General features: G+C 39.5%; 1 protein-coding gene across 1 annotated transcript in view; it reads right to left on the minus strand.

The window, feature by feature from the left end:
* Window positions 1-2,984: 2,984 nt before the first annotated feature.
* The window catches only part of wscd2 (WSC domain containing 2), a 37,362-nt gene continuing 20,871 nt past the window's right edge, over window positions 2,985-19,475 (minus strand). Inside the window, exons 3-9 of the mRNA XM_023282366.3 lie at window positions 15,763-15,877; window positions 13,623-13,807; window positions 11,289-11,410; window positions 11,029-11,203; window positions 8,506-8,670; window positions 8,219-8,419; window positions 2,985-4,906 (exon numbers count right to left, since the gene is read on the minus strand). Of these exons, the coding sequence (XP_023138134.2) occupies window positions 4,554-4,906; window positions 8,219-8,419; window positions 8,506-8,670; window positions 11,029-11,203; window positions 11,289-11,410; window positions 13,623-13,807; window positions 15,763-15,877 (1,316 nt within the window). The 3' untranslated portion in view covers window positions 2,985-4,553. The remainder of the gene's footprint in view (window positions 4,907-8,218; window positions 8,420-8,505; window positions 8,671-11,028; window positions 11,204-11,288; window positions 11,411-13,622; window positions 13,808-15,762; window positions 15,878-19,475) is intronic.

A 19,475-nucleotide genomic window follows, 5' to 3' on the forward strand; every position in this document is an offset into this window, starting at 1 on the left:
CCAAATACAGTATTTGTGCCTGGAACTTTCAGCAAAATAAGATGAGCAGTTTGCAACACATGACTTAGCTGAGAGATGCACCGCTCAGGAGGATTTAGTAAATGAGCTGAGTGACCTCTTCGCTCAACATATTTTCAGGCTTGTCTTTGCAGACACTCCTGAAACAGGAAAGACTGAAGCAGATACATGAGCTCCAAAAAGTGAAACTGTGCAACATCTCCAAGGTCAAAACTGTTCTTCCTCTGAGGGTGTAAACTGCTCATACATATATAATGAACATTGATCTGCTGTGAAGAGTTAACCTTGCAACAGAATCTGTGTAAAGTAACTTACTTCTTGCTCAGCATCAACATAAGAGGCATCACAATGAGCAGGAGGATGACCTGTGGTTTTTTTGATGTTGAAACTGCAGGCTGGAGGGAAATTTGGGACTGCAGAAGTTATGTAAAATATTGGCAATGAGTCATAATGAAACTTTGGACAGTTTACCTAGAGATCTCCATTAATCTGTGTTTTTGTAGTGGGAAAGAGCTCACTCAACAGGCAGGAATTACAGTAAGTGTAAAAAGTTTGCACCAGCTTGCAAGTTTTTCCCCCTCTCTTTTATTGCTGTTCAACATGAAATCATACCAGTTTAATTTAGCTTTTTTTTTTTTTTTTTTACAAGAATTTATACCAAAAAAAGACCCCAATTTCTACCAAATGATGTCAGTTCATTAAAAATACTAAATATAAAATTAGTGATTGCATAAGTATTTACCGCCTTTAAAGTGACTCACCTAATTCAGCACAGGTGCAGTAAAGTGTAATGAAATGGAAATCATCTAAGTGCAGTGAATGTGTCTTAAGTGACTGTAGTATAAAGACACCTGAATCTAAAAGGTCCAATCAGTGGTCACAGATAAATCCATCATTAAGAAATGGAAGGAATATAGCACATCTGTAGATATGCATAGAGTAGGCCATCCTATAAAACAGACTGTGCAGGAAAAAGACTAGTGAACGAGGCCACCAAGACACCTATGACTCCTCTAAAGGAGTTACAAGCTTCAGCTGCTGAGATGGAAGAGACTGTACACACAACAACTGTTATGTGTTCTTTACCAATCTAAGCTTTATGGGAGAGTGGCAAAGAGAAAGCCGCAGTTGGAAACAAAAACTCATAATATTAAATCTCAACCAGAGTCCTTCAAAGAGTGTGTTGGAGACTCTGAGATCTACTCTAAGAAGATTCTGTGGTCTGATGAGCCCAGATTGAGCCTTTTGGCCATCAGACTAGACGCTGTGTTTGGCTGACATCAAATACTGAACATCATCCCAAACACACCATCCCCATCATGATGTGGGGATGCTGAGCACTTAGAGGGTATAATGAATACAGCAAAGTACAAGGGAATCCTGGAGGATAACCTAATGTAGTCTGCAAGAGAAGTGTGACTTGGGAGAAGACTTGTTTTCCAGCAAGACAATGAACTGATGCATAAAACCAAAGCCATACAGAAATGGTTTAAAGACAATAAGGTCAGTGTTCTGGACTGTCCGAGTCAGAGCCCAGGCCTCAATCTACTTCTGAATTTGTCACTTGACTTGAAAAGGGCTGTTGTGAATACTAATACAGGGTGAATACTAAAACAATCACTTATTTTATATGTTATATTTTTAATTAATTGGCATTACTTTGTACGTATCTGTTTTCACTTTGACATGATAGTCTTTTTCTCGACGTTGAGACGCAGAAAAAGGGGAAAACTTTCAAGAATGGTGACAACTTTTCTAAGCAATGTATTACCCAATGCTGCAGTTCCCCTCATTTCTATGAAGTGTTTTCTGTTTTGTTTCAGACTCACCACCTAGAACCTTGTTTGGAGCCAACAGAGACACAAAGTTACTTCAGCAGCTAAACACAGAGGAGCATTTAGTGAGTGGTGGTAGACACTAAATGTAAGCTAAAAGAAGAGAGACTGGTGCATTCATCAGGAGGTCAGAAACTGAATGAAGGACAATCTATGTCTGCTGGAAGTTTAACCAGGCAACTGTGTGCTAACCATATTATTCTTTCAGTTGGTGATGTTAATATGAAATTAAGATAACTTACTTTGTGTCTTGTTAGACAGAAGGTCAGCCACAAATCCTGCTGAGTGTCTTTCATTTCTGTTCTTTGTGTGGGATTATATATCATATAATCACCAGCAACAGCTTCATACAGTTTGTTTTTTATAACTGACCTTTGCCTGGTTATCATGTTCGCAAATGATCTGCAAAAGATTTAAAATTGTTAGTTTTGTATGTTGGATAATATTTTTTGCACTGTTTTGAGGTAATCTTTCATGCATTACATTCACTTTCTGTATCTATAAATATATTAAATATAGTACAAGTAGTGTGGTGTGTGGAATCAATAAATTTAAATTTCAAATCAAACAAACCCAACTTTGCCCTTGTATTGTATGTCTGCTAACCAGTTGCCAGTTCCAGCTGGTTATCTCCAGGTGACCCAGGTGCAGTCACAGGTAGAGTCTCAGCAGTCCCTGTTGTTCCTCATGTCCGTCCAGCTGGGTGAGTTTATGCATCATTTCACACATGGAGGCCTGAACAAACATGAGCAGAACAACAATGCAAAGAACACAACCTCAGCCTAACAACTATAATATTATTTTGTGGTAATTTAACAGACGCAGACAGCAGAACATGTAAAAGTAATCTGTAAGTGTAAACTACAGTACTGAGTAAAGATACAGTACGTAAGAGGAGCAGAATTACGGCTGAAATATGCTTTTTCTAATCATTTTTAAACTTTCTCGACCTGTTCTGGGACCCAAAATCATTTCAAGGTTTTATAATATGAATTACAGATCTAAATGATAGCAATTACCTTCATTTGATCCACAGCTTAGTTCATTTAATGATGTATGTAATTTATATTTTCAGTATTGCTGCTGGAAGCCTTTGTTAAAAAAACAAAAAAACAAAAAACAGTACACCACTTTATTTAATTCACTCATTTATTGGGCCTTATTACTTTACATTCATTCCATAGAAAATACATTCAGATGTGACACTTGTTCAGTAGGTGCCAGCTGGTCAATGAAAGCAGGAGCCAATAAAGCATGTGTTAAAAATAGAAACAACTTCTCCCGTCTGCTTGTTGCAATACAAATATTTCTGATGTGTCAGCACACACTATAAAAATATATTTATATTATACTGAAAATGGAAGTCAGTTAATGTTTTCTGGCTCTCGATCACCAGTGCTTTTTTTTTTTAGATTTCATATTCCTGTATGTATGTATTTATATATTTGTGTATTTTGAAGCATATGGCAGAGCACACTGAGTACCGTTATAAGACGTGCTGATTTTCTGAAAATCTGAGCAGAATTTTTCCTGGAGATTGCTTTTTCTTTTTTCTTTTTTTTTTTTTTAATAAGGAAGAGTAAAATTATCACAGGCTTCAACAATTTCAAAGCTTTTCTTACAACAAAGCAATAAAAAAAAAAGAAGACAGTTTTCACATTCAGTATGATTAGCTGTCATAAATAAATCTACAACAATCACTACTACTAAAAGTAACCTCCAGTCTAATACATGAGTGTAATTCCTAATTCTTCAGTGGTCTTTGGGGAAGATGCTGCACAGTGAAGTGCTTTTTGGATTTTTGCATTGAGTCCAGCGTTAAGAAAACATATTCACAACCAAATTAGTCAGCATGTGCACTGGACGCCAGAGATAAATAAAAGCCGAAGACATTAATCCTCTTCTCTCCTTGAGTCAGTGCCTTCAAGAGGGATTATTCATCTTCTTCAATACGAGGAGCCAAGAATGAACTTCCTTACCTCTTGATCATCAAAAACATGACTTCTCCTACAAACAGTAAGTTGAATAACTTACAAAAACTTGGAAACACACAGTATCTTGATCAGGTAGTTATACCCTTCATATTGCATTTTTCCCTCTAACAAAGTTTTAAAGTTTCAGTGAGCTTCATATACAAAATAGTTCTGTAACTGTGATAGCAGCAGAAAATGTACTGTTTTAATTTCTCCTAAGAGTTATTTAGCTTTTGCACAAAATAAGCGTATACAACACGTTTTATAGTATTGTATCATATCTTTTGGGATAAATGTTTTTCCACTGGCATCAAATCACACAGCGCAGTCATGTGAGCCTCTGTGTAGCCAGACAGCTACTGTACCTTTTTTGTGTTAAGGCATGTGCACATGCCGACACAGCACATGTGCATAGAGTAGGATAAGAAATGCTTTTCATTCAGCAAAAGACGAAAACAAACCTCCCCAGTTAAAACTGCCTGTCTACGAATGCACAAAGCTGCTGAGGTTCAACAGAAAATTAAAAAAGATGAATAAAAAATAAAAATAGGCGACTAAAGAGACCAATGTCCTCTCACTACAGTTTCAACTCATGTGATTCACTGAAAAATAATTGAAAAAAAAACTACGGAAGTCATATAATCCTACAAAATATGTAGAGTCTGTTGACACAACAGTCAAATTAAAGGAGAAAAAAATAAAAAGGATAACAAATGGATCACATTTATCATCTTGGCATATATTCCTCTGGAACTCCAGACATGTTTCTTTTCTTCAAGGCAGAGTCGACTGTTCTGATCAGTTCATTGATGTCCGCTCGCATTTCAGGAGTGTACGGGTCGTACTCGAGCTTACGCAACCCCGATCGCTTGAAGTTTCCATCCTTCTGGCCCTCAACGCAGAGCAGACGATCCTCAGAAACCTTCAGACCCAGAAACTGGACCATCCCCTTGAGCTGGGAGAACAGGTCCCTCTTCACATTCTCAAAGTGGACCACATGGACGTTCTTTCCGAAATTCAGCCAGTCCAACGTGTGGGACGCCCACCAAGGAGCATAGTTCTTGACAAACTCAGGCCACTCTGTGGGACAAAGGAGAGCAGAGAAAATTAATGAACAAAGACTTGTGGCAGTAAGCCAAATAAAGGCATTTATATTGTGCAACATGAAATATAGGAGGCAGAAAACCATTCATTTAGTGTTATTTTTTTTTAGAAGACATTAGTGTTTTTGAAGAATACGACCCATTTCAGTGTTCAGGAGTGTAGCAGGAATACCTAAGCACACACACAATTTACCTGATTTGATGTAACTGTAACGAAGGAACATTTAACTAATTGTTAATGTTGCTGTATGCATATTTTTGACCGAGTAGATTCTGTCATATTTCCACAGTTCCTATAATAAATAGCTGAAAGATCTAAAAATCATGATTGGTATTGCATGTGTTTCAATGCAAATATTCAGTTATAGGAGTCATTGGAAACTCAAGATTGTCATGATATACGTAGTCTTTAGACATTAATATAAACTTTTTTCAAGTACTGTATAAATAGGCATAAAGGAAACCAAAGTAAACTAAAGCAGAAGAATGAAGAAATGCAGACAGCGAAGGTCTATTGAAAGTGACTGCAAATAAAATCACATTTATTCTTGTTGTTCTATCTGCTAATCAACATCTGATCCAATGAATTTTTGGAGATAACAGTTTATATAGGGAAGCAGCTGCTGAGAACTTGCTGAGTATTTTTAAAGTCAGAAACTAGAAATAAAGCTTAAGTAGGGGTAAAAGTTTCACTTTTAGCTTTTACAAAAGTTGAACATTTCACTTTTAACAGCTTAATGAAATATGAATAAAGCGGTCCTGAAAAAAAAAAAGAACAACACACATAGGAAGTGAAAAAAGGGGAAGTGAGAGTCATGATAAGAAAATACTGATGTCATTTAGCTGCTGAGGCCTGTTGCAATTTATGGCAGCGAATATTAAGTCATTTCTGAAATGTCTGTACATTTAAATAGACATTTTTAGCTGTCAGTGAAACTGCAGAGCTACTTGTGGCTTTTACTCATTGATTATCTACTAGACCATAAAAGCAGCAGCTGGCAGGAGCTGTGCTGCATTAGAATGCATCTTTACTGCTCAGAGAGGTTATCGTTAAAGTTTAAAGCCTGCTGACTTTGCAGGGTTGTCGCAGAGGCCACCGATAGAGGCGACTTTAGCAGCAGAGAAGACAGAATATTATATGCTTTTGAAAACACGAACGGCTGAGGAACCGAATCTCTGACCGCCTCTCTATTCTCCTTTTCTGTCAGGAGTTCAAGAGAAACCAGAGCTTAAAATACAAAGAGACCAAAATAATTTAAACTCTTGCCCTGAAAATCCTCCTCTGCTACTGTCTGACTGAATGTCAAATTTAGTGGAGATACTTACGTTTGTAGTTATTAGCAGAGGTTTGAATTGGAAAGGGGGTGTTTATGTAAGAGCCTTAAACTAAATCCAGCAGAAAACACTGGAAAAATAACTCACTGTGCTCTTTATGATGACATGTCCTACAAAATAAGTTGCACTCGCTCCTGAATCGACTCTATGAGGCCACACTGGAAGACATCAGCGTCGGAAACATCACCCGAACCCCACATTCTCCCTCTGTGGAGGTGAGCGCATCCAATCATACACGTGTGGTTGTGCACACAATGTCACAGTGACGCTCGAAGTGGAGCTGCTCGATCTGTATTTGAAGTGGCAGCTGTCAAAAAGACTTTCTCTGTACTGACGCCACTGCATCATTTCACCACCAACACCAGGAGTAAACATTCATCGGAGATGGCAGGTCAAATGTGCTGATGTTTTCACAAAGAGAGACAACTGCTGGGTCAGCAACTCTGCAGCCTCTGGAAAATCGATTAAACCTCATAGAAAGTCACAGAGACGATATGTGGACGAGACAAAACCAGTTGCTATGGTTACCGAAACACAGTGCGGTGGGTGGATGCAGAGAGACGAGCAAATATGCATGCATTATTAAGATGTTCTATTAAGGGGGGTAAAATATTGCATACATTTTACAGTTACTACTCCCAAAAGTTCCATTCTTTAATCCTGTGAGTAAGACTGACCTCATTAACAACGTCTTATGATTGTCAAGTCGATGTAGAGGGAATTTAACTTGTCTAAACTGACACGTCGGTAAGTGGTTGCACAATGCAGTGTGACGCACTGAATGGAGGACAACATGTCCAAACCTGCTGCACGACAAAACAGACAAAAAGAGACGCACACATGGCCCCGAATGACATGATAATGTCAGTTATGATAGAAACCAAACATGGAATTATTTCTGAAATGTAAGAATGATGTATTTACTTTTGGAGTACATACTGTGACATGAAGTACTTGTGTACACAGCAAACGAAAAAAATCTGTTCCCACATCAGCATATTTTTCTAAAAGGAAGAGTTCGATACTTTTGGAAAATACATCTCAGTAAACAACGTAATGCACAATAATGTACATTTGTCCAGTAAATGTGAAGCTACAGCAGCATAAAGGCTGCTGCTTAGTCCACTCAGTGGCACAAACTAGCATGTTTTATATTGTTTGTGAGGGTGCAATCTTTCCTGAGAATTAGGGAGTTTTTGTTGTTGTCACTTTCACTTCCAGTTCTATTTTCTTACCAAAACATTTCTGAGCAGAGATGCAAAACTTAAACAAAAGAGTAGCGGACAAAAGTGCTTTGTGGGCAACAGTAAGGGATTTCAAGACAGGCTACAAAGAGTTTGGACTATTGCTTGAAGTGTCTGGAGACCAACTGGGAAGAGTTTCTATGAAGAATGTGTACATTTTTTGTGCCCTTTACCCACATATGATATATATTTCCCAATTGCGTGTGGGATGAGAGTCTGAGTAGCAGGACTGGTGACACAAGTCATGATCGGACTCACCGGACTGACTAACCCAGCGGCTGGTAGGTTCACTGTTTCATTTCTCCAAAAAGGCACTTGGATCGAGTCCAATATCATGGGAATGGTTTTGAAATTGCTTCAGATCAAAATGTTGTGCTCAGCCACACTGGTTGAGGTCAAAGCCACAAAAAGATCCCGTGGTTTTCCTATTTCCTCCACTTACTTACCATTTGACGTCACAACGGAACATTTCCCAATTCTCTGATCAGTTTATTTGTTATCAGTCTACCCATCTTGGTTTCAGTGGCCATAAATACGTTTATGCTTGTTTTGAAGCTTTATTCCAACTTTGTACATTCAGTCAATCTCATGTAATCAGTTTGAAAACGAAACATGTCGTCTGTGATCTAGTTTGATAAAGGATTTCATTCTGTTTACATAAACTGTGTAATCTGATCTTTACTGCTGAGCCACACATTTTAGCAGCTTACCTTTCCCCCTCCAGTGGGCCTGCGAGGCAAATCCAATATGTCCACCATATTTGCGGTTAAACTCCGCCATGAGGGCCTTGTAAGGGTTTCGGATCATGAGGATGCTGGAGTCAAAGGCTTCGATCTCCTTCCTGCCGCTCTCATGCGTCTTAATGCAGATCGTCCTCCCACTCCGCCAGTGGTCACGCTCCCCTTTAAATCCTGTCGCACAACGACATCCTACAGTGAGTTTATCTGATCCACACAGGTGTATTCATCAGTGAGTGTTTGTGAATCACATCAGGTACCTTTATTGTACAGGGAGCCGTCAAAGTAGTAGCTGCCAGTGTAGAAACCAGTGGCGAGCTCTATGAGGTGGCGAGCCCAGGTGTTTCCAGCTCCCGGGAAACTGGCGAGAGCTACCAGCTGTTTAGCACGAGCAGGGAGGAAGTGTCGGTCCATGCAGCGGTTATCTGACGACACACAAACACCGACAGGCTGATTTATTCATCACTGAAAACTCTACAGTGATAAACTGAGACATTCTGACAGTGTTTCCATTGATTCTGCAAACGCTTCAGCCAAGTTGCTCAGCACAATAAAGCTTCAATTAGTCACTGACTGTTAGTCACTTCCTGGTTATTAACACAGTTTTGTAATAACAAAGGCTAAAGGCGAAGAATTATAATGTTGAAACTTTGGAGGATGGCAGCAATTACATCACCTCATCATTAGAGAAGCTGGAAAGGTCACAGTGGGGTTATTTTTTGCTGCGTATGAGCTCCATCCCCTGATTCTTCCTCATAACAAATGGCCTAATAATGCCCACGTTAATGTGCTGATTAAAATGAGCAGTTTTAGAAAACAGTGGAGTCAAATAGGCGCTCATTTCCGAGTTCAACTTGTCTGGAACATTTGCATGAAGTTCACTTCCCACTGCAGCTTGTTGTTGCTGTTGTCTTATTTTTCATTTTACACATTAGACCTCATTTTTTTGTTGTTTTTTTGTTCATGAGACTATGAGGTTTTTGCTGATCCAAGCCACAGCTGTCTGGTGCTGGGAGGAAACGCTGCCCACAAGAACACATGCACCTGAGAGACACTGATACTGGAGCTCAGTAGCGACATTTGGAATAATAAAATAGTGTGAATGAAGTATCTGTTTCTATTTTCATTCTTTTACATAAACACAAAGAGAAATGGTTTATAAAAAAGGTTGAAATCTGGTTATTATAGTGTTTAAAGTAAAGGTGTGTCAGATGTCAGTAACAGTAAATATAGGAAATTATTTTTAAAGTTAACTTTATAGTAAAGAAACTATTTTAAATTGTCAAAGATTTAATAAAACTAAACATTTTAAATTAAACGTGGCAAAAATGTACCTTATGATTATATTATAACGTATATAAATGATTTACCATAAATGATGCATTGTTATGTACACCAGCTCTGGTACACAGAGACAGACATAAAGAAAGTTTAGACTTTAACTCAACTGTCCGACTGTGCTGTTAATGTTTCTGTGTTCACATTAACACTAGAATTTTGTTTTAGGCTTTGTGCTTCAGCAAGTTTAATTTGACACATAAAATAGAAACTACAATAAGTGCAAAGTCTCAGCTTTAATGTGTCAACTCTAAGAACCACCGTGATGTCTGACAGATGAGGCGGCATGCTTTGGGCCACATCTTGTTCCTTTTCATCCTCACGTTGTCCTCTTTGTTCCACATTTCTACTGGGTGCTTTATTTGTATGTTTTTGTGAACTGGTCTTTGTGTTTTTGAGGCTCATCTGGGTTTCGATCTTTACAGTCATGAAGTCTTTGCGTGATCATTGACAAGGAAACATGTTCAGCTGCATCCTGGAGAGAAGGCTTGACTTGATGTCACAATCATAAAGACTTGTCAGTCTACGAGGTCCTTTGCTTAGAAGAAATGCAACTGTGATGTTGGCAAACAAGCAACCTTTGATATCTGTGTTGCATGTTTTGCTTTGTTGAGTCGTTTTCCTCCTTGTTGCTTCTATAGACAGAACTTCACCTCAATCTAAATAACATCTCTCAATTCTTCATCAGCTGAGGTGAGTGTGAGCTCAGAATTAATTGAATATTGAGTGTCCAAGAGTCCATTTACTTGAATTCCTGAATTTAAGCGCAGTGTGTATAAAGTGCTAAACATTGCTTTCCATGCTGACATATAAGACCTGACTGATAACCCAACGTTCTGTTTGGTTCCTATAACTTTTATTCATCGAGTGCTCATTTTTCACTGTAATATATAATTCTGCATCTCTATGGAACCAGCACAGCCATGGCTGGAAAAACAGAACTCAAAGATGACTTTTGTGAAGTGACACAGCTATAATAACATAGATCATAAAAAAATCTTGTGACAGCAAACTGTTTTTGACTTTTTAAAAAAATAACTAAACAGATAGAATAAAGATTAGATTTAGTTAGATTTCCTGACGAAAAGGAATGTCACAGACTAGCATTTCATAAACCATCAGAAGCTTGAAAACCTGACAACTCTCCTTCTGTTCTTACAGCCTGTAGATTTGATAAATTGTGTCATTTCAAACCAGCTGACAGGTTTTGGGATTCAGAGGGTAAAGTTAAGACTCTGCACTTTACCACTGGATCTATAACTTTATTTCAAATGGAATGTGCTGAATCTCAGAGTCTGGAGAATAGAATATATGCTTCTGTCAAAATACTTGAGTCTGTATTTCCTGCACAGTCTGTGGCTAACACTTGGGTTCCCTGAGAAGCTGTTCAGATGTGTCCTCCACATGCTGCTGTTACTGTGCTGCCAGCAGACACCAAACTTTACCTTGAACCTGCGTCTGGTACACCACAAAGAACTTGTCGTTCCCACAGCTTTCAAACTCTTCTCCGTGGCAGCGATGGAGACACATGTTCTCGTCCTCCAGCTCGTGAAGGGAGAAGAGAGGAGTCGGAAAGCCACAGTAACATCGATCTCCAGCCAGGACAGCCAGCGATTTCTCCTGGAATACAGCAGCCATTATACGCTGAAGACACACTCACACAACGCAGAAAATGTGTGATTCATGAACACACACGACTGCTTACCCTCTCCGTGCACATGTCCACACACTTGTCCACAGACATATTTTGGATGATCGCGCTGAAAGGCAGAGCCAATGTGACATTGTCCGGCCGGTGGAAACAGCCTTTGAAAATGGCACTGCCATCTGAAACAGACAAACCAGGATGTTACTCACCAGCAGCAAAAACACAACAGTACACACTCCAGTTTTATAGTTAGTGAGCAGCACAGCCTCTATCAGAGTGGCCTCCAGCCACTGACCCCTGATGAAGACATCCCAGTGGGACGACTGAGGCCCTGACCCTCCAGCAGACTGAACCAATAGCAGCGCTCAGTTCACTGCAGTGTGATGATGACCTCTAACCTCCGGTCCTGTCTCTGGGCTGACGGATGGATCATATATCACAAAAGTAGATAAGAGCTGCTCTCCTCTTTCACTTTAAAGTGTTAGTTTACCCTTCAGATCATGCTTCACATATTGGCTGCATATGCGTTAAAAATAATTACAGAACTACCGTGAAATTATTTATTAGCTCACAATAAACAACCAAACAAACCAAAGCAGAAAGATAAAGAGCTTTTCATTTATGATTGAAATGTCTCACAGCCTGTATTTCAAGCCACTGCTAAAGAATATCTAAACATCCATTTCGCATTTCTTTCAGCCTGTCAACATGTCAGCGGTGCTGATATACAGCACTTACGAAACTGTCTCTGCTGTCAACAGACAGTTACGAATTAATAACAGAGGGAGAGAAACCAAACACAGATTTCTACCGTGACAGATAGCGTGATGAAGACAGCTTGCTTGCTCAAACATAGTTGAATAAAATATGCAAATGGAGCCGTGCATATGTGGTCCTCCATCCTAATAATGTTCACGCTGCCAATAACTGCAACTCACCAAGTCTGCTGTGCTCACCTCCACTTCTCTGTACTAAAACTATCACTGTTGTTAAGTGTTAAAGCAAGTTAACAGACCCTGCAAATTAGCTCGAGCTGTGTGTGTGTCTGATGTTTTATTTATTCTTGACCTTTATTTATCTGAATAAAAACTGCATTTTTAATGTCATGTCTATGTTCTCTGCATTTCCCTGCAGTGCTTTTGCTCTCACATGTTACAGCTTCTATGAATCTGAAATGTTTGATTAGAGCTGCAAATGAAGCAGTGTGTCCTCTTTCTGCTACTCTGCTTCTCTACTCTGATTCATGGTCCTTGATTCAAACAAAAATGATAAACAAGGTCTTGAGAGCAACATCACGGATCCACCTACGTCGGGTTATCGTAGCTGTTAAGTGTCAACCATGTGAGCGTTCGGCTTGTAAGTGGCAAAACCCACAAAACAGCCACCTCAACACATTTCCTGCATTTCCTCTGAGATGTCCTGAGTCGGGCTCACATGACAAGACATCAGGGTTAGGGGTGACAACACAAACATGAGCTTACACAGCAGTTTGATAGATGGCAAACAGAGGCAGAGAAAGCAGAAATGAAAATGACAACAAACAAACAGCAGAGGATCAGGAAAGACAAGTTATAGATTATAGACGGATCATGAATAGATTGAGGAGTCGTGTAAATCGTCATCATAGTTCTAAAAAGTAGCAGGCAGATAAGAAAAAGGAAGAAGAGGACAAGGAAGAGGAAAAAGGTGTGAAACGTTGCCTCATCTTGGGGTGGGGATTCTTCTAGATTTCAGAGAAAAGCTACCACAAAAAAGGAACAAATAACAGCTGAAGCAGAAATTCTAAACAAACTACAATGACAGCAGGATATCGGCAACCCCCTTTTCACTTCTGATAATCAGCTCTTTGTTGCAACATTTCATTTTTTACGGGCAGGCTGTGAGTGTTTAAGATGCAGACCACGGTTGGCTGGGCGACGTAGGTAGAACAGTTCTCTGGGGGAAAGAGGTAAACACAGCAGAGCAGCCGGCTCCCAACGGTGACAATAACCAAAAATAAAACAAATATTTTCCCCTCAAAGCAGCCAAGTTGCTCTGTTTCTGGATCAAAATTCCATCTGTCTGTTTTGGTGGATGCTGTTAGTGATACAGTATACTCAGATGTGCTCAGGTCTTTCTTAGGACATGGACATAAATTACATTTTTTTTATGTTTTCAGTATCTTTTCTTAAAGAGACATTTACACATCTGACTATCTGAGATGAGTCTGAAGGCCTTGAGGTCAACTTTTGTGACCATTTTTTCAAACTTATTGAGAAAAGCGGTTTAAATTTCAAATGCGGCAGCAGTCTCTTGCGTTTGCCTGAGTTCTGTGTGGAGCAGCACATGGTTTGCATGAAGCACACGGCAGGTTTTCTGTGTTGTTTCTTTGGTGCTGAGTGTCAGACTCACAGCGGCGTGCCGACTCCTGGCTCAGCTCCAGCCTATAGATGGACAGCCTGTTGGCTCCTCCACACAGGTTGCTCTTCTCTCCTTTGCACTCCATGTTGCATTCACTCTCTGAAGCGTTGGGTGCTTGGATCTTGTGACCGCAGTAGCACTCTGCTCCGAACTCCAGGCCTGCATACATATAACCTCTGCAGGGAAGAAGGAGGGAAAAACACGGGAGGTAGAACTGTTAGTCAAATAAGACAAGCAGGCTGAAGCGACTGTTCTGAGCCTTCATTATGTCTCTTAATCCTTCACGGGTTGGAACAGTTTATCCTTCTGAGCAACTGGGTGAACTGTAATCAATAAAAACAAACAAATGATACACTGAGGATGCTGAAGATGAAAACACATGAAAACATCGCTCTAAAATGATATATCTCCGTTTGACGACTGAAAATGAGAGATGTTATATTTTCTGCAGGCCTCTAAGGCAAAGCCAATTATAAATGAGTGTACTTGGGAGCCGAATTCATCTCACAAAGTCTCTATTTTCTGTTGCTGCATAGAGGATTTGACTCCCAAGAGGCCTTTCAGATGCAATTAGACGTCTAACACACCCCTTACACAGGACAAATCCCCTGGGCTGTCAATCAAACCCCAACCTCTGTGTACTGCTATGTGTTGCCCCTCATTTGTTTGTCTGTTTTTATTAACCCGCTGCTCGGGGAGAGGAGGCAGGCGGGCTGAAAGAGGCAAGAAGCAAGAAGCGAGAGGAGAAGGAAGCTGAAAACAACCATCTCTCTCTGCTCTTATTCTCTGCTCTGTGAACCAGTGATGGGTGTAATTCAATGCATTCGATAGAGCCGTCCTTGGTATTCTTCAGGGAGGGAAAAATACGAGGTGAGAGGAGGAAGGTGAGGAAGCAGAGAGAGGAGATATGAAGGAAAACAGGTAACAAATGGAGGACAGAAGCAGGGAGATAAATGCTTAAAAAACTGGAGCACATAATTCAGTTTTTATGTATTAACAAGATAAAAACACCAGAAATCCACAAAAAAATAATTTTTATGCCTAACAGTAACACAAAGATTAAAGTTAAAGTTAGTTTATTTGTAGTTTAAATTGTAATGTATCAACTAATGTTTCCACATACATTAAGATGAATGTGTGAGGTTGGACTAGATGACCAAAAGTATGTGGACAATTTAACTTTACACCCATTTGTGACATGTTGCATGTTGTGCTTCTAGTAAATTTTAGTGCACAAAATCTGGGCAGGCAGTAATCGAGCACAGAAAAACTATTCACATTACCCAGCAGCTCATATTTGCCCCAGGCTCAGTAACAGTTTAACACAGCCATGTGATGAAGGCCAGTCACGTTTTTCCACAGAAAACAAACAAACAAAAAAAAACAACCTCTTAATGGATCACGATCACATTGAAATAGGGTCTTTCTCAAACTACTGACTGTTATCTGAAACATCGCTGTGTGCTGGAGCATTAAAATTTCCCTTCACTGAAACTGAGGCGTCAAGCCCAAAATATGAGAAACAGCCCCAGAGCAAAAGTACGCAAAATATCTTTACTTTTTGTCACACAGCATTTTAGTTGGACATTGTTCTTCTTCCGTGTGGTGTTTTCAACCGTGATGAAACAAATTGATAAAATAATTTAAAGTTTATATCACATTATCTTTATCAGTTGATGCCTTCAACCCAGCTGCTGAATTGAAATCTGTTTGCTTTTACGAGTACATTCAGTCATCTTTTGTTGAATTCCTATTTCAAGAATGCCCTCTAAAACTCAGTAACTGTGAAAAAGGCGTCTGTATGACAATGTGATATGATTAAAAAAAATCCAAAATGGGTCTGAAGTTGAGCTTCTGGCTCATCAGTGTGTTTTCACTCCAATATTTTAATTGTTATGCCTGTATTAGTCGATAACTGGCCATCAGATCAGATCAGATCAATCCTTCCGGCTCTAAAACATCCCAAATGGGAAAGCACCTTTTAATCATTGTCAGGGTTTTAATCTCCACATCAGGCCTTCTGCAGTATCAGTTCTACTTTGTTTCTGAGCTGAACGGTGACAATACAAAGATGTGAAGGGAGGGAGAGATAAAGGATAGATGAGCTTTGTGTTGTTTGCTGTCGTTCTACCTTTCTGCACAGTTGTCCTGGCAACGGAATACAGTCATTTTTTTGTAGTCAAAAAAGGAAACTCCTCTCAGCGCTCTTTTCTGAGTGTCATCCACGTAGCAGCCAGCGTACTTTGCTGAAAAAGACAAAAAAATACATGTTAGGGACACATACAGTAAGACAGTAACTTTTAAAGTGTGTGTGTGTGTGTGTGTGTGTGTGTGTGTGTGTGTGTGTGTGTGTATATATATATATATATATATATTTATTTTTTTTTTTTTTTTTAACTGTATGTATGAAGAACTGTCAACATCCTGAAAAGTCAAAATGATCCACAACAGTATCTTCTTCACGAGGCGGTGTAGTAACAGAGCACATGAGGAATCCAAACTGGGGCAGAATGTTTATTTATTAATAAAGACACACATCCCCTTCTAGTGGCCTGTAACTGTAGTGGCAGTCATCTCGCTGCATTTTTCAGAAGTGTGTGGGGGCTGGGCTCCAGTGAACCTCTGCAGAGGGATACAGTGACCCTTCAACGCCTTCTTGCCTTCTCATTAAAACAATGTTCTCCTGTTTGACCAGGCCACACAGGCCTCCCAACAAACCTCCTGCCATCTGTGCTGTGCTATTACCCCTCTGAGCCTCTGTTAATAGCTAAATGGCCGAAGTATAGAGCCCCCTGCATTACTTTAATTGTCAGGCTCTAAAGGCCCGCATCTGAGCAGCATGTGGTGAGCTGCAATGGGCTGTAATCTTCCTTCTAACTATTGTTGTGCTGGGAAATAATCTGCTTTTTGATGGGGGGGAAATGCTGATTTAAATGGAGCTGCAGCTCTGGTTTGAATAAGCACATTCCTGCTTAGAATGATCTAGGAGTAGAGGATGAAACTGCAGATGGAACTGTTTTAACACACAAACCCTCTGAAACAACATTATAGCCAGTGAGATATATTGACTAACGTGATTCAGGTGTATTCTTTCTGCAGCCTGCTTGTTGTCCCATCAGTACAGTATGTGTCTGAGTGGCGCCCCACACAGTGCTGCAGCCTGCATCTTACACTGCAATATATCCTCCAAATTATGTTCAGAGCCAAAGAGAATGATTGCTTTTGGAGTAAGAGGGGGAAAACATCTCTTAACCCGATCATAATGTGGTTAAGTCTACCAAGTAATGAGTGGTGCTGGATGTATGAGAGCAAACAAATGCTTTGAAGCTATTAATTACTCCATCATCACGTTCAGCTGCAGTCTCATGAGGTTAGCATTTCAGAAAAGGAAAAGGGTGGAAGGAAGGAGGATGCAGACGGAGAAACCTTCATTTGATCAGATAACCCAAAGCTTGAATGTATATGTAAACATGATGTTTTCCTGTCCTTGAATTGGGAAAAAAAAATAGCTTAACACTGTACAAGTTAGAAAAACACTGTTCTGTAATGTTCTGCACTCTAATACACAGCAGCGCACCGCACTGTGACTCAGAGGTTTTGTAACAGAATACTGTTTTTTTTATTTTTTCTGGATTGACCTTCTTTGTGCTCGCAGATGTTGGAGTCTTTCCCAGAGAAGAGTGAGTTAAAAATCAGGAGTCCGGCCTCCACATGTTACCATAGCACTAACAGAGACGGAGCATCAGTCACTCACACTTATGTTTCATATTTATGGGCGGTTTAGCTTCTCCATCTGCCTGCACAGAACTCTGGTGAGGAACGAGAAACCAACATAACTCAAACGGACTTGTAGTAAAATTTTGGGGTTATTTATGGTCAATGCAGTATCTACTTTAAGATTATATAGATGAATAATTAGAAATAAAAATATAGCCTGTGTTCATTTCCAGTCGTCTCCCAACCAGTACTGCGGTATCTGAACCAGATGTTGGTGTGGAAAACATTTTTTTGAGCACCGTACATATCTACAATTTGACTTTTTTTCATACTGCTTCTATCTCTACACTACATGTCACTGAGACACATGGTGCATTTATTCCATTAACTATATCTGACAATTAAGACACCTACATGCAAAGAATATGATCTGTTTCTAAAGTATACATTGTTATAGATTAACCCTCCGAACTCTCAGCAGTTTCTTCTGGTTTTTTATGCTCCTGTCATATTTATACTCACTGTCGGCTCATTTTCACTGCAATATAAAGTCTTGCACCTCTATGGAAACATCCATGGCTAGAAGCAGAGAGAACTCAAAACTGTATTTAGTTTAGTAAGACAGAGTAATAAAGCCAAAAATCTTTGAAAAAATAGAATTTCCTGGATTCTTTATTTCACAAAAATCTAAAAAATGGAATGGCTTCACGGTCATGCCGAAGACAGCACCGTTTTTGTTTTTTTACAGATTCTGTTTGGCGCAATCAGTTTATTTTTGGCAGTTTTTTAAAATAAGGCAGGGAGGATAAACTCATGATTTTTAGCTTAGATTTGTATCATTTTCCCAGTGGAACATCACCAACACATCACAGATGGGCAGTTAATGGATGCTCTGAAAGTTGAAAATATGAACATTTTTTTTCTGTTCTTACAGTTTCTGGCTCTGATCTGCTGATCAGCTTGTCTTTCAAACCTGCCGGTAGATTTTAGGGTTCAGAAGATCCAACTGCCCAACAGTAAACCGAACTCTACTGCACCTGCTACAACATAAAATACTGCTTATATGTTCAATCATAATTAGAAGAAGGAAGTAAAGGATCAAAGGAGTGTTGTTGTTGTTGAAGACATGAGACGATTTGCAAAGTCGTACTGAGGCACAAGTGTAAAGAAAAATGGCAAACAGAGAAGGACATCTTTACTTCTGAATCTGAAAATAAGTTTCTAGTGACAAAACTGTGAAGGTGTGATATTTCTGTTAGTGGATTGGTCATGATATCTACAGCATCTTTGGATTTCCATGACGGGAGGAATGTTTTAATCAAGTATTTCCATGTTGTGCTACTTTATAATCCTCCTCTATGGAATATCAGAGAGAAATATTGTAGTTTTTACTTTGCTACATTTATTTGACAACTGCAGTTATTAAAAGCAATGCATCAGTAGCAATAATCCAAGAATATATTATGATGAAAGTACACCTTAAGTCCATTTCAATCATATTATTTCAATATTATAAGTTCTGAAAGGTTTAAATGTAACGGAGTGAGTTAACATTGTGGTATCATTACTACTGTTGTCTTACGTAAAGGATCTGAGTAGCTCTTTTACAAATTTTCTACGACGTGTCATCATGGAGAGAGGAGCTGGACCGAACACAGGGTGTTTTCTGGAATACATGTTGTAGATAACAAACTGTTGACTTTGTTTTTAATAATTTATCCTTTATCCAAGAGAGCAGAAACTGATTGACAGGGTAAGAAAAGCAGCGAGGAGGATGAGAGAACACTGCCCAGAGTAAAAGATATCTTCTAAACAGCTAATTTGATAATGTTTCATTTGGAAAGTAAGCAGTATATTTGTGCCATTCCGCTCTGGACGTGATCAGATAAGATGCCACATGCTCGCCAGGAGTTTATATGTAAACCCCGTCTGATGCGATCGTGCAGTTTCCAAAAAAGACAGACAAAAACTGTAAATCCTGCCGTCGTGTAATCATATATTTGACGTTGTCATACTATATCAGCCAACGTGTGGCTGAACACGTGCTGAGCTGCAAAAGCGAAGCTGCAGCTGAAGAGGGTGAGATCCTTGAAGGATTTACAACCGAGAAGAGATAGAGGACTTAAT

This window comes from Amphiprion ocellaris, chromosome 6 (assembly GCF_022539595.1).
Source record: "Amphiprion ocellaris isolate individual 3 ecotype Okinawa chromosome 6, ASM2253959v1, whole genome shotgun sequence".
NCBI lineage: Eukaryota > Metazoa > Chordata > Actinopteri > Pomacentridae > Amphiprion > Amphiprion ocellaris.